General features: G+C 34.7%; 2 protein-coding genes and 1 pseudogene across 2 annotated transcripts; 1 reads left to right on the plus strand and 2 right to left on the minus strand.

Annotated features, from left to right (window-relative positions):
- Positions 1-274: 274 nt before the first annotated feature.
- LOC116116504 lies at positions 275-4,049 on the minus strand (annotated as a pseudogene).
- A 4,551-nt stretch (positions 4,050-8,600) lies between these two features.
- Positions 8,601-9,023, plus strand: LOC116116494 (probable serine/threonine-protein kinase PIX13). Its single transcript, XM_031402559.1, has one exon. The coding sequence runs from the start codon at positions 8,601-8,603 to the stop codon at positions 9,021-9,023; it is 423 nt and encodes a 140-aa protein (XP_031258419.1).
- A 10,059-nt stretch (positions 9,024-19,082) lies between these two features.
- Positions 19,083-20,270, minus strand: LOC116116495 (probable disease resistance protein At1g61190). The gene is made up of 2 exons (XM_031402560.1): positions 19,208-20,270; positions 19,083-19,123 (listed from the first exon to the last, which is right to left on the minus strand). Exons 1-2 carry the CDS (start codon positions 20,268-20,270, stop codon positions 19,083-19,085), a joined length of 1,104 nt encoding a protein of 367 aa, XP_031258420.1.
- Positions 20,271-25,025: the final 4,755 nt, after the last annotated feature.

Below are 25,025 nucleotides of genomic sequence, written 5' to 3' on the forward strand. Positions count from 1 at the left end.
TATAAATTAATCATAAAGAATATTAGCTGCAATTATGTACTCTAATATTGATATTTTATAATGCAGTGTACCAAATAAAACACAGGTCGTTTAATTGTAAAAGCCATTGAAACACACTGAAATAGAGATGAAAAAGTACAAAATCAAAATCTGATATCAAGTGATTATGTTGAATAGCAAGTTTTGTAATTTTGGGTAAAGCATAGCCCCTTTTCATTATCTCAATCAGCGTTAAGTGACTATCGCTAGCATCCCTAAATATTATATGCCTCAACATTTAACAAAATAAGACTTGATCAATGCAGGCAGGCAGCTTCAGCTTCTCGCGGTTCTTCCAACAGCGTAAAAGCAAGCAAATTATGTTGGCAAGACCCAAGTTTCAGAAGCAATTGATCGCTTCTTAACAAAGCCAAGAACCAATCGGTTTCTATTCAATCTAATATGTTTTCTTCTTTCCAGGAAATGAATTGATTGCTTCCCATTAGGACAAGCAAAGCCTGGAATATAAAAGAAAAAAGAAACATGGAAATGTACCGTTTAAAATAGTAGTAGAAAAAGGCAGCATGGAGGGCAGTCTGAATCAGGCCTGAAACCCAAGCTGCTTTCAGCATTTTGACAGACGTGCTCGTAAGTAATGATCTCCACAAGCGGAAGCACAAGATAATGAGATAAATAGCAGAGAAAACTTAAGTATCCATCTGATTTTGTTCTCCGTGAAGAAACGATAGACCCAGTTGAGGATATGTAAAGCTCGGTAAGCACTACATAGGAAATCAAACCAAAAAAAAAAAAATATGTATCACCACCAGTAATCTAATTGAAGGAAACCCCTAGAGAAAGGGAGCAAACCACACCAGAGAACATGATGAAATTCTGTAAAATCCAGAACAAAATTCTCCCAAATATAAAACTAATTTACGCACAAAAAGGGGAAAAGATGAACAACATCATATGCTAAAAAAGTCTTGAAGATTGGCTTGGGGGCATCTAGATGCACTGTGCAAAGAAATTAATCGCCCGACCTTCATACGAAACAAATTTGTACAATGTAATTCCATAATGCTTTAATGAATCAAGTAGTTTAAAAGTAAATATCAGAATGTGGACAGTACTAAACACTACTTCTAAACAGTGACAACTATTGTTACCTTAACCAATACAAAAAAAGAAACAATTAATTAACAATAGAACCATCATCATCTCGAATCATTGAGGAACTAGTTCCTCAACCATTGGTATTGGCATTCTGCTCTAAAACATTCTGCCACTAAATACTCATCTATAAACTTGCATCTATGAATTTCTCTTGCCAACCTTAATTTCCCTTTTTAATTATTACAGAACTCAATTATTACTTACTGCATTAACGTGAATTATTGCTGCACAAAAAATGTGCAGTCAAGAGTAAACTGGTTTGTGCCAGTACCCTGTCATGGACCCATTCACTTTCTTATGGTATGAATGGTTAAAACCAATCTAGTTCAGCCATCTTGGGATCCTCTTCCAGCAATACTGATATGAATAAATTTTTTTTTTTTTTTTTTTTTTTTTTTTTTTTTGTTGACATAACATGTTTTGAGAACAACAGGAAGCACTTTTAGTATCACTATCGTAATAAAAACCAGAACCACTTCTCATACCACAGAAAGAGCAAAAGGAATATGAAATATATTGGCCTACTTTACTACATTGTACATAATAATAGATGTGTATATATACTTTTTTATTAGAAGTGGTTCCATATAATTGAGGCATAAAATTTTTGGGTTATTCCAGCCCAGCGCAACTCATTTTCACAGATTCTATCAATCTTATGGATATAGGACAAAGAAAAAGGTTCTATGAAAACCTTTTGTTTTTTTTTTTTTTTTTTTTTTTTTTTTTTTTTTCCTTTTTGTGACTTTTGGGGAATATCTGGGAAGAAGTAATAGAAGATTTTGGCCTTGGTCACATAAAACTTTCAAGACACTCACTTTCCAGTGATTAAAATTGGAATAGCATTGTAGATTTTGGATGGCTTTGATACTTACAGAGTAGCCAGCAAGGCATTTGATTTGATTGATTAGTTCTGGAACTGTGGCCAAGTTGAAACCAGTTTCTAACAGTTTGTTAAACCTAAAAGCAATTACATCACATAAACATTCATCTAAATACAATTTTGAGGACTAAACAGTAATTAGAACAAATGGAACAGTATGATCAATAGGATGAAAGAAAGTAAGCAGCTCTGGGAACATATAATGGCTTACCCAATAAGGAAAACATAGTCTTACATTGTCACTATTGCTTGACCTTTGCAGCGATACCAATTGGGGCAAGATGGCAACTGCTTCAAGATAGATTAAGAAAATCCACAAAATCTGTTAAAACAGGGTGGGTTTTCCATCAGAAATCAAATTTATTTACTAAATAAAAAGGTAATTTACTATGAAACTGTAGTTGAGTCTTACTTTCAAGCAAAATAGATTCATACCAAAACCCAATTTAAAGGATTATATAGCTACCAAATAAAAAGTTGACAAGAATATGACCAAAAGACAAATTTTACCAGAAATGGAAAATCCAGAATTATTTACATTATGAAGACCTCTTTCCTAAGCAAACTAAATAACGAGAACAGTAGCAAAACCTGACTTTCCTACTAGAAGTTATTAAGCAACAAAAACTCGCCTAGAAGAGCAAAAATGCGATTTTAAAGGTTTAAACAGTAGAATTTAAATGAAACATGACAAACCTCACATAAAATCTATGATTTTACCTTGCTATCGAGACTAATCCAATGATAATTTACATGCTCATATTTAGACAAGTGACCTCTCTTTGTGACCAAAAGAGCATCAATTCCCACATTGTGGTGACTCTACACTAGTTTACAAATTCTTAGATTATATAGAGAACCAAAAGTAGAAAAACATCACTACACGCAGTAGATACCACCACATGAATCAGTGGGGTTCATGATATATACCACCACAAATTCTAGATACTATGTCATGAAGAAATTACACCTAGAGCAGCAAATGAATCCAATTGTTTTCAACCTAGCTAAACAACTCCTAATCAGTGATTAGATAAAACTCATATCTAGAGCTCATTTAGAAACGAGATAATAAGCTCCTATATTGTGAAGGAGATAATAAGTGCCTTCATAACTGTAGGAGATGATAAGCTAGGTATTAATAGAAGACTAAGAAACAGCTCCTATACTATAGCTCCTCTGTACCTTACCTGCTCAAAAAGAACATTAAAATTTTCTATTTTCTATTCTATAAATCAACAATTGGTATTTGAGTTATAAAAGCAACATGGAGAACATATAAGAATTTTAAAAATTAGAAATCAGCCAATGGACAGAACATGTGAAAATAATCATCAATCTTTACTTGAGAAAAAATGCTATTGGAGGATGAACCAGCTTTCACATGTAGTCTTTTATGGTGACTGATATTATTATTCTATATATTTATGGTGATATCTATCTGTAGCAAATATCAAGTTAGTCTCCAAAATTTCAGTTCCAGAGGGGATCAAAACACCAAAACCTAACATTTTAGGCACTTGAAAATGAAATATTGTTGAACTATTTACATCTATAAGCATTCCAGTATAAAATTTCTAATATGGCATAAAATGTGAAAGTTCAAGCATATATGATTCAGACTAGTGAATTACGACTGGCATAAACTACAGAAAATTGCATGTGCTTTATCATGCCTAACCATGGATTCATTTTGAACCATAAGTTGTAGCATTTGTCAATAAGAATTGCTTTCACTTTGGCACAGTTTAAATAGGTCATTTTCTTTAGCCAAAAATACATTGAATGGGAAACAAAAGAAGAAGAAGACAAGAAAGTTTCATAACTCAATAGTATTATACTCATGGGGAATCAACAAGGCCAAAACAAAACATGGGAGAATCGGGAAATAATGTCTAAAGGTTTCTTCATCCTTGTTATATGTTTGCTTCACAACTTTATGGTACCGCATATACCAAACAATAGCAATTGAAGTTCCAAGAAGGACTAGCTTCATTACAGAGTTGTAGAATGAGATGTACCATGTGAACAGGTCAAGGTAACGAATGACAAAGATTATCACATACAGTTTTTGAGTTTTAAGTGAAATTCCTGAGCACACAAATAGTAAGGACCCTCATAGAGAACTATATAGCACAAATACTTTTCAAATATATGAATTAATTAACAAATCTACTAAAAATTTAAAAGATGGCAACATTAAAGAACATTGAATTTAGAGAACATGTAAAGCCAAAAATCTCTTTGTTCCCAGTCTGAAGCTAACAAAGTCCTAAACTACTAATACTTGAACCACTTCCAAGAAAATAAAAAAGACAAAAAGTGGGAATATGGATAATTTGAGGTAACAAGATTTTAGTTGCAGGTTGAACATTACGGATTATCTAAGAAAGTCTTATTCCCTATGGATAAAAAATTAATTCAAATAAGTATTGTTGGAGTTGTCGACTACTTCAGCATTAATGGGTAACGGAGACGCACTCGGGGGTCCCGCTGTAGGATTCCTTTTAAGTTATTAATTCCTTTTTGGGTTGGGCTTAGGAATAGGAATTCTTGTAAAACTAGGTTTAATCTCTTAAACCTAGTATATAAACATACTTTTCTCTTGTTATGTGAGTAAAAACAATTCATTCATTGTAAACAAGAGAGGTGAGGTATATTACAATAATATTGACTTAGCTGGACGTAGCCTACATTGGGTGAACCAGGATAAATCGCACGTATTACATTCTTTGTTTGCTGTTTGTTTTGTTTAACTATTATTATTTTGTTCCTGTTGCTTCTCTATTTCGTTCAAGTATAAGCAAAAATGTAAACAACACAATAAACAGAACCAGAATAACAAGAGCTTTGAAAATGAGAACTGATTTTATGGTTCAAATGCTGCAAATGCACAAGACCAACAACCTTCGATCAGGCATTAAATTCTACAAACAACAAAAGCTTTTATGAAGAGGTACTTAAAGAGTTTGGAAACTAAGTTTTATAGCCAATAACTGCATAAAGTGAACTAACAAGCTCTTAAATCAGGTGTCCGAAGAGCGCAAAATGTAACCACAAACTCATCTTTAGTAAAATTTGTTATGCCATTTCGATCACAATGGTAAAACAACAAATTTCTAGCTTTATGCACTACAAAGTGGCAGTGACCAAAATGAAAAACAACCAAAAAAAGAAGGCTTTAAAAAGGAAAAAGACTACATGAGAAAGACGGGCTTTGAACATACATTGAGTCCCTGCCGAACACCTCTCCTCTTGTTGGCTCGTAACTTGCTGATAATCCAACAAAAACAACAGCTTTAACAGTGTATATAAACATTTTATTTCCATATCAATACACTTTCAAATTATAGTAGCACAAATTGAAATACAATTTAAACTTGTTGGATAATACACTTTTAACAACTTAATTAATCTCATAAAATATAATTAATCTAACAATCATTACTCAATGCCTTAAAATCTGAATACTTTGAAAACCATAAATTTCACCCAAAAGAAACAAACATACCTCGTCTCTGTAGAGATAAAAATATTCAGGAGTAATTCAATGTATTTGCACTTCATAATTGCCTCTCCTAAACCCATACAAAGCATTACCAATGAAACAAAAAAATCACATTTTCAAACAGCTTTTCAAGCGAACCACGTTTTAAAACTACAGCTTCATATAGATCCTCACCCCAAAGTCCTGAGATCACATTGTATCCACCTGCCGCCTAGAGCCCAGTCAAAAATGACGATTTTCAACTTCTGATCCGCTTGAAGCGTATCGACATCATTTGATACCAATTTCGCCGATAGTTGCCGAACAGATTCGGTAACAACCTGGCAATCTCATCTGTGAAATTAAAAAAATTAGCAAATACTAACACAAATGTTCTATTAATTTTAATGATTAACTATTTGAGACGACAAAAATGACCTAGACTGCCGGCGGTTGAGCAGGCGGGACCGTCGACGGAGAACGGAAGGGAGAGGACATGCGTGATTGATACGGCTCGTTTGAATTAACTTTAAACTGAAGCCACACAGCCAGATACTAGAGCAGACTTGACAGGAGTCATATCGCTGTTAGCCACCAAGGAAGGAGACGCGGCCTAAGTCTGTAGCCGCTGCTATGATTCACCACCCTGCATTTTCTTCATATAAATTTGCATGGTTGGATAATGTTGTAAAAGTCCCTCATATGCTTATATCATTTCAATTTTCTCCTGACAGAATACTAAGTAGTCCCTTAAATCTATAATTAATATCATATTTAACCTTATAATCCAAAATTTATACTCTGCCATTCCTCACCTTCAACATCTTCAACGACCAAACCCAATGCCCCTCAATTCACAAACTTGAAGTTTCTTAATAACCAAAAACTCTGCTTTACTAGTCTTGGTCAACCTCGCCTAGTCATAAATTCATACAGTAGTTAATCTTGTGTGTGGTCAAGCAAACCCATGCCAAAATGTGGATATTAGTGATATTAATTTGATTTACAATGGCGTTGATGGAGGACTGGCAACATCTTCTTGTTTAAACGTTGAAGCAATCCAGAGCGGAAACCAAATGCCAACCACTTGTGCCTAGTTTTATCTATGCTCTGAAATTAAATTCTGCTTAATTGTTGAAAGCATTCTAAAAATGAGATTTGTTATTTCATCACTGTAGGTGTACAATAAAAGCCAACTTTTTTGTTGTATATGCTACTAAAAAGAAGGGAAGTAGAAGAAGTTGACTTTCTTTTTGCATAGGATAAAATTAATAAAATGAGATTAGAGAACACTTCCACACAATCAACATCTAGGTATTCTATGGAAGGTTTGTCCAAAGAAAACCTGCTAATGAAAGAGCGAATTTATGTGATGTGCAAAGACGATGAAGTGATAAAGCTAGATTTCTCATTCATATTCTACGCCCATTTTGTTTCATTTACTCTTCGACATGGTTGTCAAGTTGGGATTTGGAGCATCGGAAACAATACCGCATACAAGCATTTGAGAGCGGCTTTTAGACTGCTAGAACAATTAGGTTCCGATCTGTGCTTTGAATGGAAAGGAACAAAGAATCTCTTAGGACTCCAATCAGTTGTATGCTGGCATCCTAAAGGCTTCAATTACTAAAGAATTGCAGGACTAGTCTCTTGTCTTTATTCTGGAACTGGTTTAAACCATTGTTTTAAGGACTCTTTAACAAGATTTGTAAGATAAAGAATGTTTGACTGCATAAAAGAACATACATATATCTTTTGTTTGTAAGTTTGAACTTTCATTTCAAAGAATTAAAAAAAAAAAAAAAAGTTGGTATAGATTTAGTGATTTACTTCGCTCTTTAGCCATTTTTGCTTTAGAATCTTCTTGGATATGGTTCAATTATATTGTATTGGACTGTTAGTATGTATGCTTTTTGCAATTTCTCTGTTTAGTGTTGTTTCAAATTATATATTTTAGGGATTAGTTTCAAACGCCATGAGCTCTCTCTTCTCCGAGCCATAGTTCATTACGAACGTACTCCCCAGGCGGGATACTTAACGCGTTAGCTACAGCACTGCACGGGTCGATACGCACAGCGCCTAGTATCCATCGTTTACGGCTAGGACTACTGGGGTATCTAATCCCATTCACTATCCTAGCTTTCTCTCTCAATGTCAATGTCGCCGTTGGTGTTAAGATCTAAGATTAAATTAGAAAGTGACCCATCATTTCTAGATTTTTCTTCATTTCATAAAGAGTAATTAGTCTCCCACTTTTTATCTTTATAATTTTTTTTCAATTCTAATTTTATCCTCTAAAAATTACTAAATAAGACAAACTAAAAATAATAACTACATCTAAGATATAATATTAAATCTGAATTTTCCAGAAATTGCAAAAATGCTACTTTTCAAAATTTAATTGAGTAAAATCTAAATTATTATTAAGTTGAAAGTAAGCTTGGCAAAAACCCTCCACGTAAACTGAAGCGCACTTAGATTCGAACCAAGGTCAGTTTCTTAGGACCCATACTTGAGTATATACTCAAGAAATAACTCTATTAAATCTTATTTTGATTAATTTTAAAATATCAAGGAATAATGCAAAATTTTGAGACGTATTTTAATATTTTAGTATTAAAAATTGTTTTATATAATTTAAAAAATGGATTTTTTTTTTTTTAATATTTGAAACAAAGGGGTTTTAAATAATATAAGAAAAATATAGTGGTGTAAAAAAATTCTACCAAACTTTACTCTTTCGTTTTCTATAAAATCCTTATAGCATCAGACTAAACTTTACCAATGCACCAACTCGCCATGATCGAACCCTTTGGTAAACTGGATTGTCCCACGGATGAAGACGCATCCGAAAGACATGATACTACTACTGAGTTGCTCTTATCCTTTCCAACCTGGGCCTATTACAAGGCAAGCTTGTTTCCTCTCTAGATTTGCTGTATATAATTTATTATGCAGATTTAAATAATTGTTCATAATGTAGAGCTTTATACGGATTTTTTTTTTTTTTAAAAAAATTACGGTCCAAAGAATACTTTTTTTTAGATAAGTCCAATCAAGTTGAAGAATCGCAAAATGAATAACAATCATGTGGGTGCAGGAAATCTATATGTTAGAAGTGATGTGTATAAGTTCTTGAGCATCTTGCTGGAAATGTTGACAGGATTACGGGCTCTTGCCACCAATCGTCCCTTCGGCGTGCACAACTTGGTGGAGTACGCAAATCCATCTCTTTCGGACAAAAGAAAGCTGAAGAAGATAATGGACCCAAGGCTAGAGGGGCAGTACCCTGCAAAAGCGGCGTCCCAAGTTGGTGAGCTTATAGTAAAATGTCTGGAATCTGACCCCAAAAGTTGCCTTTCCATGGATCAAGTCCTGGAAACTTTAAAAAAAATCAGTGCCATTGAGGCAGACCCTAAAAAGGTTAGAGCCAAAGCCAAACACAATTCTACTAAGCACCGAGAAGAGTCGTCTTCTTCTTCTTCTGATTATTCATAATTGATAGCCGACGATACAATTATAGGCTGTTCAATCCAAATCGCGCTCAGACTGATTTCTGACTTCCACCGTTATAAGAATCTCCTCTGCTTCAGATTTATATAAGTAAATATCTGTCTCTTTCACTCAAATACTATTACGCTGGTGTGGAATGTAATTGCATGAAAACAGCATACTACATTGACAACACTTGTGATTGTAGCTAACTTTGAAAGATCGGTCGTTGATGAGATTTATTCCCCACAGTATGGAATATAAGTATACTAACTCGCCCTGTTTGAACCTTTTGTAAATTATATGCATTGCAAAGATATGTTTTTCCTACTGAGTTGCTCTTGTCTTTTCCAAGTTGGGTCTATTATAATATCTTTTTTCCCCATGAGTTTGCGGAAAAGTCCCATCTTGTTTGATATTAGGGATTTTAGGAAGGCCGTCCAATAAACAGTTTCAAGCCGTCTTGTGAATAAACAGTTTTCTCAACACTAGTAGAGTCAGACTCGCATGATTAACATCTCTATTTTGGTTAGCATCCTTTTCTTTCTAGAAAAACCTCTCCCACCATTGCTGTAAGACCAGAACCTACTGTTTCACTACAATCCAGTTTTATCTTTGAAAGCCGAGGATAAACTCCGTTCGGAGGCAGTTAATTGGCTCCAACTATCTCCTTCCACCCACCTTTGGCAATGGTGTGAAGAACTCACCAACTTCAATCCAAACGATAAAACCCTTCTTGAAATCTTTAATATTCTTCAATCCAGATGGTCAAACCTTTCGTGAAATCTTCAATACTTATAAAGTTGAAGAGACAACCTCTGGGATAAGGAGTTGAATAATTAAAAGTCATAATGATAACAAAGGGATTGGTGAGTAATTGTTCTCATATTGTGGTTGTCTCCACTGATGATGCTTGATTTGAGATCATGGTATTAATTGAAGACAAGTGGTTGTGCGGAGAAGTATGCTGTGACTTTTAACTACTGAGTGGCTTTTATCTGTGATTTTTTGCCCTCTACCACGTTGGCACTTCCCTGAATGTAAGCCATCGGTTAAGTTTTAGTTATCATTTGTTGTGTTGTATCCATAATAAATGCTACATGATATTGTTAGCGTCGGAATTGTTGATTGTACAACAGAATATACAGACCTTTTGTGACTAAACTTGAATAGTCCTTTCCATGTATAACTGCTTATAAGAATTTTATTCATCTTTGCTCGTATGTAAGTTTAGATTTAGTTTGCTCTATTCCTTATTGTCCCTAGTCACTACAGAATTACCTTCATGATGCTCATTTTTCTTTACAATTCAAAGCTATAGCCATTTGTGCAAAAACAATCTTATTGGTTATAGTCCATTTATGTTGTGCTGGATGGTAAAAGTATCCTCAAGTTCAACAGTTATGTAGTTTCATATCATATATAAAGGAATAGTTCTGAATTCCATAATCTCTTCTCTCAACCAAATTCATTATCACAGGGTGCTTCTTCTTCTTCTTTTAAATAAATTTAATAATAAATTAGAAGACACAAGTCCTTCAAAATAAATTTGAAATTTTGTCCTAAATCTAGAAAGCCGATTTCTAGAATTTCCCTTTCTCATTCTTGATGTATGTAAAACAGGTTTCATTTGCTTTATCTTGTTCCCATCTTCTTCATTTGCTAAACACTACCATCTTCAAACTGAAAATAGTCACCATTCAAGTCTGTGCCCTTTATGTGTGATTTTTAATTATGATAATAATTGCATGAGAATTTTCTTATATCTGAACGATTATGTCGTGCCTCGTGGATGGTTCTTAAGTTTGCTGTAGTTTCAATACTTCAAGTTAAACTTGTGTGTTCTCTTTATCAATACTTCGATTACATAGATCATTAAGGGTTAGTTACTTGATGAGCTTTTTGGCGTCAATATGAAGAGTTCAACATCCTATTGAAGAAGCTTGAACAAATCTAACATCTCTTTTGGTACATTTTTTTAACCAAATTTTGCTTCGGGCTCTCAAGATATATCATGAGCAATGAAAAACAATTCTGCATAGTTGATTCATTGAATTTGAGTACTTTTTTCCATATAGGCAACATTTTGAGCTGAAAAAACCATTTGTTATTTGAGAAGTATCACTCATCTCCCCTTGTGTGTGTGTATATATATATATGTCGAGCTCGGCTCGGCTCATGAGCTTAACGAGTTGAGTATCCGGGCGTTAGAACTTGGCTCATTAGTTGAGTCGAGCCGCTCAAGCTCGAGCCAAGCCCTAACCACTCACGAGCAATTCAGCTTGGCTAATACCCCTACCCCTCATAGAGAGGTAAGCTATAATTCTCAATTAATGAGGTGTTCATGTAATTGCACTAAAAGTGAGGGGACTGATTAATTATCAACACAAAAACTTCTTGAAAGTTAAATTGTTATTTGTGTGTTTAAGGAGTTGCCTTGATTTTATGGTTTAATTATCAGTAAGATCCTCATATTTTATTTTAAAATTTTGGGAAAAAAAATATAATTTTAATCAATTTATCTTTGTAATCTAAAAATATGCCAATATATGCAATACAAAGTTAATATATTAATACTTAAATTTTAAAAAATAATGTAAAAAAGGAAAAAAAAAAAAAAGATTTTAATGTGCTTTTCATTAATTAAATATAATAAAGAATATTAAATATTAAAATTGTTTTATATAATTATAATTTGATTGTTAAAAGATAAGGAAAAAAAATGCAATATTTTTAACATTTGAAACAAAGGGGTTTCAGGGTAACTTTATAAAACCCTAGCGGCTTAAAAAACTTTGTAAAAAAATTTACTCTTTCGTTTTCTATGAAAGATCCCTGATAACGAAGCGTCAGATTAAACTTTACCAAAACACCTACTCGCCATGATCGATTCCTTTGGCAAATTGGATTGTCTCACGGATTTATCCGGAAGGGATGATGCTGCTACTGAGTTGTTCTTCTCTTTTCCAAGTTTGGTCTATTATCATATTATTTTTCTCCACTACAAGGTAAGATTGTTTCCTCCCTAGATTTGCTGTATGTCATTCATAATGTTCTCTACTTATAATGTATTCTAGCCAACACGAAGAATCAAGGAAAAGATTCTTGTAATTAAATAGTATAATTAGTTACCTAAATTTTCATAGAATATACTCTGTTTCACGATAATACTGAAGGCTTTTCATGGACAGGGCAGTGAGCTTTACCTTGTTCAATCTGCGATGAATTTGCTATTATGTGCGCCTTTAAAGGGACAACATGAGTCTACTCTCATTGCCCTACTCGTATTTTTGTCCAATACTCGGTAGAGTCCGACTCCTATGATAATATCCTTGTCCTTGAAAATCATTCAAACCCCCCTTGGGCAATGGTGTCAACAACTCACCAACTTCAATCCATACTGAGCTCTCAGTTTACAGTCAAACCCTTGTGAAACCTTCTGAAGAATTTTAGACTTATTGAAGAAACGAAGAACAAGAAAGAACAATGCAAGAACGAGCTAAAGAGTAAAGTGAAAAACTGTTTCTGGAATCTTTATTTTTACTAACTGACAAAACAGAAACAAGGCAGGCTAATTTATACTACCCTTAATACAAAAACGCAGCGTATTAGCTGTTTGTAAAGATTACAAAATACACCCTAATTTTGACTAAATTGCAAACTTGTAAAGAATACAAACAGATCCCTTTATACAAATTCTTCTCAACATCTCCCCTTAAACAAAACTCCACTACACTTACCAAAACATCCAATAACAATCCACATTACACATTCTTCTCAATATCTCCCCTTAAACAAAACTTCACTACACATACCAAAACTCCAATCTGTTTTTACACTCCAGCTCCCAGAATATTCAACAAAAATCCACTACACTTACCAAAACATCCAATAACAATCCACATTACACATTCTTCTCAATATCTCCCTATCTCCCTTTAAGCAAAACTTCACTACTCATACCAAAACTCCAATCTGTTTTTACACTCCAGCTCCTAGACTATTCAACAAAACTCCACTACACTTTTACACTCTAGCTCTCCGAATATGCACACCAAAGCTCAAACCACACTTAGAATCTTCACAGTAGCCAGTTTTAACATACTGCAGCTTCCAAGAAAAAAAAAAATACCACACAATATCAACAACATCAGAGCACACCAGCTATAAGGAAACTTCAACAGAGGATGAAACAATAGTTTAAAAACACACCAGTTTTCCCAAAGTTCACTAGTTACACAGCAGCTTTAAGAAACCCAGAGAAAGAAATCTCTACACAAAGCTAGAAAAGCATCACATAATAGCTACAACAATTCAAATATATCAGTATAGCAACAAACTTAGCTCTTAACCAATCCACTAGTTACACAGCAGGGCACCACATAATAGCTCAACAACATCAGATCACACCAGCTATAAGGCAGCTTCAACAGAGGATGAAATAATAGTTTAAAAAATACACCAGCTTTCCCAGAGTTCACCAGTTACACAACAGCTTTAAGAAACCCAGAAAAATAAATCTCCACACAAAGCTAGAAAAGCATCACATAATAGTAGTTATACAGCAGTCTTAACCAATCCATCAGCTCTGTAACTCTTCTTCAGGTAAGAAAGGCAATACAGTTAGTTTCTCTTTAAGAGTGTGGAACCTATGTGCTGCAAGCGCCTTGGTCAGAACATTAGCAACTTGATATTCTGAAGGCTGACAGTCTTTTTTCAGCAGCCAGCTCCCTCACATAATGCACATCAATTTCGATGTGCTTTGTTCTAGCATGAAACACTGGGTTGGAGGACTGTAACGACTTTATTCTCATAAAAATATGCATAGTAAAAGTACATGTAAAATAACATAAAAAGTTGGGCCCAAAATTTTCCTTTATTAAACATATGTATTCTTTATACAAATANTGGGAACATTGACTCCAACTTCGAGGACTTAATTAACAGGGACCGGGCAGAGTTGGAAGAGGCTTGGTGGAGTCAAGTGATCTTTGTTGAATACTTAGGGAGACTGTAGGAGTTGGTGATCTAGCCATGTGAGAAGGTTCTAGGCTGGTTGGTCCGAGTGATGCTTTTGGCAATTCCTACAACAATTAGTTTGGCTATTCTCTATGCATGGGTGTTATAAGATTTTGCATTGGATTGACTGAGACTTAGAACCGTGAGTTAAGTGCTTGTTGGTGAGGTGGCGACTTGGTCTCCAACGTCAATCGAAAGAGGCTCCTTGCTTCCAGTTGTGTAGCAAGTCATTTGTAGTAAGTATGATTGTCAGGGCCCTACGGTGGGCACCAAACTGTAGATGCAAAAAATCTACCATCATGAAAATAGGGTCTGATCCTGTGAGGTTGAGGCCACTGACAATCCGCTAAACCAAAAGTCTTGTCGGAGGCTAGGACTACGGCGGAGGCGTCGAGTTCTTGGGAGCAAGAACTTTAGGAGCAAATAGATGGTTTTGAGTAGCGTAGATTGACTATAGGAGATTGCATGCCTAATGAGAGGGCAAACCTCTCTTTTTATAGTGAACCCAAGGGGTTGGAATCCTAATAGGACATTTAGTCCTATTTTGGGAGATAATCTCTATCATGAAAGAGATATGATTTCTTGACCTTATCAAATCAAGTTTAGTAGTTTGAGTAAGATTTGGACTCTTAGTAGAAGAGGAAATAGAATAGGACTCTGATTTCCTATTTATAGACTGTTGCAGACTAATGAACTGAAACCCAGTTTAGCTTAATTTATAGGATAGCCCAACTCATAGAGTGGGTAGGTCGCAAGGTGATTTTAAGCGTAGGCCCAATCGGGATTGGGTTGAGGCCTTAGGCCGTGACATGTTTATTTCATTATTGGGCATTGTCAAGCCTAAGATGATTTTTGGCCCTAACAGTTCCCAAACACAAAATCAAACACAAAACCATGACCAACACCACCACCCGAATGGAGATCTCCTAATATGATGGGAAGATCGACTTCGGGAGTTGGAAGAAGAAAATGAAAGCCCTACTTTCGCACAACAAAGTTGGCCTTGCACTGGAGAAAGATCCCAAGAAGTGGCCCGAAGAAAAACTAAAGAAGAATGAGGAGATTGTTGAAGAAGCTTACAACTTGATCGTGATGAACCTATCAAACAGCATACTGAGAAAGGTTGATGGAATCAAAACCCCTCTGAGGTTGTGGGGTAAGCTCGAATCCTTGTATGCTCTTCATTTTGCACCAAATTTAGCATTCCTTAAAGGTACCCTGTTTTCATATAAGATGGATAACAATAAGACCATAGAGGAAAACTTGGATTAATTCCTAAAAATGACACTAATTTTAAAGGGAACAGATCAAGAATTAGGGGAAATCAGTTTGGCTATGATACTGTTGAATTCCTTAAATGATGACTACCAAGTAGTCAAAAATGTAGTTCAGTACTCCGGTACTGTACCTACTGTTGACTTGATAGTGGCAGGTCTTAAGGCTAGGGAACTAGAATTAAAAGTTCAAAAACGAAATGGAAGCAACCTGTTTGTGAGGGGAAAACCTAATAATTTTCAACCTGCTAAAGGAAACCATTATAGCCAAGGGTCCAAAAACAAGAACAAGGGTAAATGGAATAATAGACAAAAGACTAAGTCTAGAAAATGTTTTTTCTATAACAAAACTAGCCATCTAAAAAAGAACTATTTTGAGTGGCTTAAGAAACAAAAATAGGGAAACACAGAGAGCAACCTAGCCTCTACCACACACTTAGGAGAAGAAACAGAAGTACTGACTGTTTTTGTTTTTGATAATACAAAAGATTGGGTAGATTCAGGGTGCTCATTCCATATGAGCCCTAACAGGGTCTGGTTTCAAGATTTCGAAGACTATGATAGGGATACTGTGTTCATGGGGAATAATAATGCTTGTAGGGTGAAAGGAATAGGAAACATAACCCTTAGACTTTGTAGTGGAAAATTGACAAAACTCACACATGTTAGGTTTATTCCTGAACTAAAAAGGAACCTTATCTCATTAGGAACCTTAGATGAGGCAGGGTGTTGTTATAGAGCCGAAAATGGGTGGTTGATCGTAAACTTGGAGAATCGTGCGAGATTGTAGGGGTTGACGGCCGGTGATTTGTGAGTGCATTAGGGTGGGAGTGTGAGGGGTTTTGGTGATTGTGGAGTGGGGGTTTCGATGGTGGTGACGAGAGAGCTTGGTGACGTCGGCATCAGCCGAAAATGGCCTAGGAGCGACGGTGGGTGAGAGGAAAAATCGCGGAAATTACGCAATCCAACCGCCCTGGTGGGTAGCGGTTAGGCAAGGGTGAGGGAAGCCACTCCTAGTTCGCGCCACTACTGTTGTAGCTTTGGTTGATCTATGGTGTCGATTGTGGTGACAAGGATTTGCCTAGCTCATAGGGGTGCGATGGATAAGTTTCCATCTTTTAGGGAGGTTTCTGATATTTAGTTGTCACAATCAAAAGAAAAAATTAAAAGGCAATTTGGTAATAACACATTCTACAGTGTGTCTGACCCTAACAGTGTTAATTTAAGGATGAGAATCTGCAAGTTATGAAACCAAGGGTGAGAACTTGCAGAATATCCAAACCTTGGGTGGGAACATATCGTTTACCCTTCTAAAGAAATATTATTTCAACAGCCTGTGACGTGATTAATAATTTAATCACATAAAAAAAGCAACAATAAAAGACATCAAGATAAACTATTATGCTATAAAGAATGACTCGTCATATACTATTATGCTATAAATCTTGTAATTTAGCTGTTGATTTGAGTTATAAAAAGTCATCAACTTAAAGCTTTCAGCTGTAAATAATACCGTATTCCCCATATAGAACCCATTAAAACATAATATATAATATAAGTTCTGCCATATTACATTTTATTTTCCAAAAAGAGTAATTATAAAACATATCGATTACTGCCATTTTGAGCTGGCCATGTGTTTTCTAAATATTATCTGCAATTTTTTATTTTTCATTTTAACTGAAGAAATTGTCAGCTACTTACTCTTTTGTCACGCTTAAAATTGTGTAGAATTTGTTATAAAAAAATCTGTCATCTGTCAACTTGCTTTATTTATCACACTACTGCTAGATTAATTTGTACAAACTTGATTTATATATAAACCTTAATTGTAAAGGGTTAAATCTAATTGAGACAATGTTTAGCATTTCTATGAACTATTATTACATTGTTTCACAGGTTTTTGAATTCTAGGCTAAGAGCAATTTCCAGGAAGTTACAAAACATCATGTGTAGTTTCAAGGAAATTTTTTTTTTTTTTTTTTTTAATGGGCGAATTTCGAAAGCACGAGGAAACTTTATCACAAAACAATAAGAATAATACTTCGATAAATGGGAGCTATAGTTTCAACTTTCAAGGATAAATTATTTTTATTTCACTCATGTCAAGTTGGTAGTGTTTGTGAGGGATGACAATTGATACCCAAATGGAAATGGGAATGGGGACGTGGAGGATCCGGCGAGGCCTAGATATCGAATATTAGAAAAATAAAATTAAATAAATTTCTCTAATTTTATAATTTAATAATGATAATTTTGAAATTGTATTTTTTTTCAATATTAAATACTAATAATCAATATTTTTTTATTGATTTATTTCAATTTAAGAATGTAATTGATATTGATTTTATAAAATGCTTTTATGAGAATCAATTCTTTACTAAATGTATAATATTAAAATAATGAATTGAATGATTGCTTTTAATATAATGTTAGAATGAAGATTACTATTATACCAAAACTCTTGATTCTTTTATTTTTCCCTTAAATTGTTATGTGAGAGTAGGATTTTTGAAATAATATTTTTAAAATTAAATTAAAAGAATTTATTTTATAATTGATTTTTTCAGAGGATGGGGAACGGGATGGTGATGGGATAGCAAATCCCCACCCCAACCCAAAAGTAATTCGGGGATGATTTTCCATCCCCATCCAATCTAATTGATAATACTGTATAGAGTATGAAGAATTTGTTTTTTTTTTATTGAGAATTAATAAATTAGATTAATTATTTAATAAATGTTATTCATAGTATCCTTTTAGATGTGCCTTACGATGAGTTTTCCCCCCTCAAAATTTTCTTTAAAAGAGGTTTAAATTTGTTGGATATTATTGATTTATTTGTAAACTCTTCTTGAAGGGTTTACAATAATTTTCTCCTAAAGCTTTGAGGAAAGTAATAAACACACCCAAAGGTTTTGGACAATAACAAATGCATTAAAAAAAGAAAAAAAAAAAAAAAACTACTTTATCATTAAAAACTATATTACCCATTGTCTAATTAAATATATATATTTTCAATTTTTATTTTATGAAGAAATAAAAACCGGAAAGAATCTAAAATGTTGTTTTAAATAGATTTTAGTATCCGTTATCTAGTATACTTCCCTCAGATTTTTTATTTATTAATTGTTTTAAGTATGTACTTTACTCAGATTTTTTTTTTTAGTTTATTGTATAAAATTAAAAAATAATTCACCAATTAATATATTTATTTTAATTGTAGTTGATTACAAAATTGGTTAATAAATATTACTAATTTTAATATTTATTTAGTTAGTGAAAATTAAAAAAATAAAACTGAAAAAAAAAATATAATTATACAAAGGGTAAAGTAATCAAATTTTCGGATGCATTTGTTATTATCCAAAACCGTTGAGTGTGTTTATTACTTTGTTCAAACCTTGAGGAGGCAATTTTTGTAGACAGCCTTTCTTGAACAATTACTATATTATATATTTGGCTGAAAAGCTTCACGGGTTCTTGAATTCTAGCCAAAAAAAGCCAGTTCCTTGGCGAATCTCGACGGCACGAGGGGGCTCTACTACAAAGAAAAATAAAAACCCATTAATCAAGGGGAACTCTTCTTTCAAGGACTGATTTTATATATATACATACATATTAAATTNAAATTTGGAGGCTAGTTAGGTTGGTAACAGGTAACTGGCAACTGATATCAATCGAGTAATGAGTAATCGAGTTTAAAATGTTACTTGTTTGAACCTTTAGTCTAAACGTTACTTAAGACTAATAGTCTAAGTTTTCTATTTATTCACATGAAACCATAACACAGATTTTGTAGAAGGGCCAAGACTATAGTACGAGTAAAAAGAAATTACGAAAATCAATAAAATTATAATATATGAAAAAAAGTGAAAATTCTATAACTTAAATTACCTGCCATCTTCTGGAATAGGCTCCAAGCTTCGTCATCATTTAAAGTACCCATCTGGAAATTCTTGGTAGAATTCATGCTATTTAACACCTCAAGGTCTCTTGTTGTGAGCAGTAGTTTACATCCACCACGATCATCTTTGGAAGGAATTCCCACAGCATCTAAATCAAGATCTTTCCAGATATTATCTAGAATCAAAAGAATCTTCACAGGCCTCATATTCTTCTCATCCTTCTTACCCTCGTCACCCTCGTCACCCTTCTCATCCTGCTCATCCTTCTTATTCATCTCCACAGGCCTCATATCCTTCTCATCCTCCTTACCCTTCTCATCCTTCTTACCCTTCTTAGTCATCTTCAATCTTTCATATAACTTATTTGCCTTATCTGCTACATCACTCTCATTATCCAATTTGAGACCCAATTTTTTAGCAATTTTTAATTGAATGGTCTCTATATTTGGAGTTTCTGTTACTTCTATCAAAACCACCTCATCAAAGAGTTGTTCTTCCATGGCTTTCCTACCAACTCCCTGCACAAGCGTGGTCTTGCCGAGACCTCCCATCCCATAAACACCGATCATGTAGATACTCTCATCGTTCAATGCTTCCCAAACATTCTTCTCAGTGGAAGTTCTTGATTCCAAAGCCACATAATCTTTGGTAGATCTAAGCCATATCTCCTGAGGAATAGTAGGATGGGCAACTTCATCTTCTAGCCGTAGGAATGGAAAATTATTCTTATCTAGGAGTTGACTGATACCATTCTCCTTTAACTTGAATGCTTTCTTGCCATGTTTGTAGCGGGTGATCCAGTTGGGGCACAATCCCTTGAAACATCGCGGGTTGTTTTCTTTTGCTTGAATCAACTTCTCTGCTTCATCAATTTTGGAATCCACTTCGTTCTGCCACTTCTCCACGGTCTCTTCAATCTTTTCCAGCTTTCTTCCAGCAGCATCAACCTTACGCTGAACTTTGTCTTTTGCAAGCTTCATCCCCTCAACATCTTTTTGGAGATTGCTAAAGTTGGTGTTGTATTTGTACAAGTACATAAATTGACGCCCCATCGGAGCAGCCAAGCACTTGACAACCTCCACAACAGCACTTAAGATAGTTTCCAACCATTGTCAACACTTTTTCCTTTCTCCTTCACTTTTTTTAAAAAAAAAAAAAAAAAAGAAAAAACAAAGAAAGAAAGTAAAAGATATTAAACAGACTTAAAACAGGACAAGTAGGGTGCAAACTTTCAAATTTGAAAAACACACACAAAAAAAAAAAAGGTAGAAAAGTTCAGAAATAACAGCAAGACAACAATGATGCAAACTCAAACAAAGGAAGAGGAGTGAAACAAAACTGAAAATGATGAAATAATTTTTTTTTTTTAAATAAGGAAAGGGGAAAAACAGAGAAAATAAAACTGAAAAAGTAACAGGGCAACTGCAAACTGAATAAAATAAAGATCTTTTTGTTCTTTTCCTAAACGAAAAATAGAAAATGGGAAAGGATTTTTTATTTTTAAAACAATAAATAAGAAATAAAGGAACGGGAGAGGAGTGAAAATCAAGCGATCTGGTTTCAGAGTAACAGGATTTTTAGTGGTCTCTGAAGGGGTGAGAGAGGCTTCAGAGTTGAAGTATTTTTGAGTGGTAAGTGAAAGTGGAGAGAAAGGGATGAAGAGATTGCTTTAAAAATCAGAAGTAAGGATGATGACAATCAAACAATAACCAAAACAAAGCATACGCCTAAATATAAACTCATGCATATTTTTCGATTCTTTATTATTTTATTATTCGATTCCTTACTTTAATTTTTAATTTTTTTTTTTTTCGGTATCCTTACTCTACTGCGAATAATTTAATGGCAAATATATCAATTATTTGAGCATCAATAAAAAATAAAGTTAAGACTTAAAGTATAGCTACATTTACACTATTTATTACACTATTTTCATTAAACATGATGTGGTATATGTCACATTCACATAAATTTTAATTATTTTAATTTTTATATTATAATAAAATATATTAATAAATGTAATAAAAATGGTGTAAAGGACGGTGAAAATGTACCGTTCACTAAAGTATAAAGATGAAGGATCAAGAAAAAGAATAATGAAAAAAGCACTAGCTTCCAGCTGGAGGCTGGAGCAGGGTGGCCTCCTGTGGAAGTAAGCCTTATGATGTAAGATCCTCACAAAGCAAATCAAATATTACGAGGGGTTGTTTGGTTAGAGGTTATTCCCCTGTTAAGATTTTAGTAATCTTTAAAAATTGTGTTTGATTATATAGTAGTAATATGAATACTGTTATTTTCTTAAGTATTTTAAGATTACTTGATAATCTTAATTTTATATAATTTTACCTTTAACTATTTAAATTTTTAGACAATAACACCTTTTTTTCAACAAGGCCGAACATATAACATCCATAGTTTGCTATAAAAACAATGTGATACCCAAACAGATTGAAAAAAGTCAATTACCTACCTTCCGTCCAACTGATAGTAAAGTTAGTTAAAAAAAAGATAATATGGTAATTTATATCCAACAAAAAAATATATCATTCTGCCCAATTTCTTTCTTTAATATTAATTTATAAAATAATTCTTCTCAATTTTATATTTTATTTTTATTAATTTTAATTAAAATCTTGTCTTCATCTTCTTCATCTCTCGCCTGAACCACAGGACAACTAGCAGCAAAAAGACCAAAGCCCCAAAAAACCTCACTCAAATCACCAAAGATTCAATACAAAAATCCCAAAGAATCGCTCTCAAACACTAAAAAGACCAAGACACGCAAGGCACAGAAGGTTTGGGGCAAAACCTCAAACAAGTGGTGTGCCAAAACTTGGAAAATCAATCATCAATGCCAAAATCGATCAGAAATCCCAAAAATCAAAACAAAAAAAAAAAAAAAAACACTCCCAATTAATCTCCAACCATCATTTCCTATAAAAACTCCGAAAAACACCAATCAATCCCATTCAACAAAACACACAAAACCTAGGAATTCAATGGGCGGTGAAATGTGAGCAAACGACAACGGGAAAATGGGGGTTTTGGAGAGGGCACACCGAAAAGACGATTGGCGGGGAGAGGAAAGATTTTCGGTGACGGGCTTCCGGAAAATGGTGGGGGTGCCACAGCTTTGCAAAAGACCCCATTTTTTTGCCCTTTTATGGAGGGATGAAGAAGATAAAGACGGAAGAGAGAGAGAGAGAGGAGAGAGGAGAGAGGCTTTCGATTTGGCCATATTTCGGTGTCAGGTTCTTGCCTAGTGACTGGAGGAAAAAGAGGGAGAATGAAGGGAAGAAAGAGAAGGGAGATAGTCAGAGAAAGTAAAGAGAAAGAGAAAGGGGGAGAAGAAGACAAAGGATAAGAGATTTGGTCAGATTTTTTAATATTTTTTTAATGCAATTTTTAACTTTTTTTTTTTTATGCACAAACTTAAAACAAAAAAATCAAAATTACCCCACAGAAATGAAGAATATTGATGGCTCCGTTTGGTTCAAAATTTGGGGGTTTTGGGAAAAGTTTTTTTTAAAAAGTTAAAAAAAGTTGAATTGGGCGGGTATTACGATGTAGGATTTATAAATTAATAATACCCTATATATTTATTTTTTTACAAAATACGCCCTATAATAAAACATAAAGTTAATAAAATACCCCTAACACCCTCAACACCCCCAGTCGGCCACCACCACGGAGGTGCCCGAAGTCACCTTATGGGTGCATGACCGGCTGGATCTTGCCGGTTCATGCGCCGATATGGCCTTTTCCAGCCAAATCCCACGGTGGATTGGCTGGCAAAGGCCAGATCTACGGCCAGATCTGGCCGTAACCGCCAGATCTAGCCGTATTTGCTCTCAACGACGGCCAACAAACGGTCGTCGTTGATGGTCAACGACGACCGTTTGTTGGCCGTCATGACCGACTGTTACGGCCAAAGATCTGGCCGTCAACGGCCAGATCTTTGGCCTTAGATCTGGCCTTTTCCGGCAGATCCACCGTGGATCTGGCCGGCAAAGGCTATATCGGCGCACACCGGCCAGATTCAGCCGGTAGTGTGCCATCCTACAGATTCCGGCCATTTTCCGGTCGTGGTGGCCGAATGGTAAATGTGGATTAGGGGTGTTTTGTAATTTTAAAAAAAATTTAGGGGTATTTAATTAAATTATCAAATTTAAGAGGTTTAAAAAAGTTGAATAATATTGGGAGTAGTATTCCCAAAAATCTGAGTTTTGGATATTTTACTATTTAACTTTTTTAGGAATACTAAAAGTAGTATTCCCAAAACTGAAACAACGCAGCCGATAATACCATTTTAGTTAAAAGATTATTAACTGATTTTGAGGGAAAGTAAGGCTCCGTTTGGTTTAAGATTGGAATACACTCTTGGTATCCCAAAAAAGTTAAACAGTAAAATACCCAAAATCTCTCATTTGGGAATACTATTTTAATATTATTTAATTTTTTTTAAACCTCTAAATTTGTTAATTTAATTAAATACCCCTAAATATTTTTTTTTAAATTACAAAACACCCCAACAATCCACATTTACCAGATTCCGGCCAACACTACCGAAAAATGGCCGGACTGGTAGGATGACGCACTACGGCTGAATCTGGCCGGCTGGTAGTGCGCCGATCAGCCTTTTCCGGGGATCTAGCCGGAAAAGGCCAGATCTAAGGCCAAAGATGTGGCCGTTGACGGCCAGATCTTTGGCCGAACATCCGGTCATGACGGCCAACAAACGGTCATCGTTGACCATCAACGACGACCGTTTGTTGGCCGCGTTGAGAGCAAATACGGCTAGATCTGGCCGTTGACGGCCAGATCTGACCGTAGATCTGTTTAATGTTTTATTATAGGGGTATTTTGTAAAAAAACAAACATAAAGGGTATTTTATTAATTTATAAATCTATATCGTAATACCCGCCCAATTCAACTTTTTTTTAACTTTTTTCAAAAAACTTTTCCCAAAACCCCCAAATTTGAACCAAATGGATATTTGCCATTTCAAAACATTTTGATTACCAATTTATCTTTAAAGCAAACTCTGGGTAGGTGTAAATCATTGCTTATAATATTTCAGTTTCCCAGTCGTAGTCAGCCTTCATACACTCATGTGAATACCGGAGGCACATTCCAATAGTTAATGAGATCCTTTAAACTTTAATGATAAAGAAGTATGCATGTTCTAACAATACCTAAGATAAACACTACTAATACTAAAGGGTTGTACTACCAGTTCACATCAAAGACCAAACCCAGCAAGTTTATGGATGAGTCCCTGCCTGAACACCTCTCCTCTGCTTGACTCATAACTCACTAAAAATCCAGCAAAAACAACACTTTTATAAGTTCAAATTTTCACTTCTTGCTGCAGGAGTGGATCAATCTTATCCCCATTAATTCGGATGCTACCTTGCTCTTTTTGCAGCGGGTCTCGCGGTCAGTGCCAATTGAACTTTGGCTTTTAATCAAATCCTGCTTTTAACAATGATAGAGTCAACATCTCTAGCCACTTCTTCACCCTTTCAATCTCTTCCACATTGTTTTTAGCCTCCTCAACCTTACGCTGCACTTGCCTCTTGTATTCCTCAACTTCAAAACACATCTTGGAGCTTGTCAAAGTTCTTCTCTAGTGGAATAGTAGGATAGGAAACTCTGTCGATTTCTCTTCTGCTTCAGAACATATCCTGCTTAATTTGAATGCCTTCTGCTATGTTTGTACGAGTGATGCAGTTGGGGCGCAATCCCTGAAACATCCAGGGTTGTCTTCTTTCTCTTGAATCACCTCTCTACTTCAGTAATGGTA

This window comes from Pistacia vera, unplaced genomic scaffold (genome assembly GCF_008641045.1).
Source record: "Pistacia vera cultivar Batoury unplaced genomic scaffold, PisVer_v2 Contig778, whole genome shotgun sequence".
Lineage (NCBI taxonomy): Eukaryota > Viridiplantae > Streptophyta > Magnoliopsida > Sapindales > Anacardiaceae > Pistacia > Pistacia vera.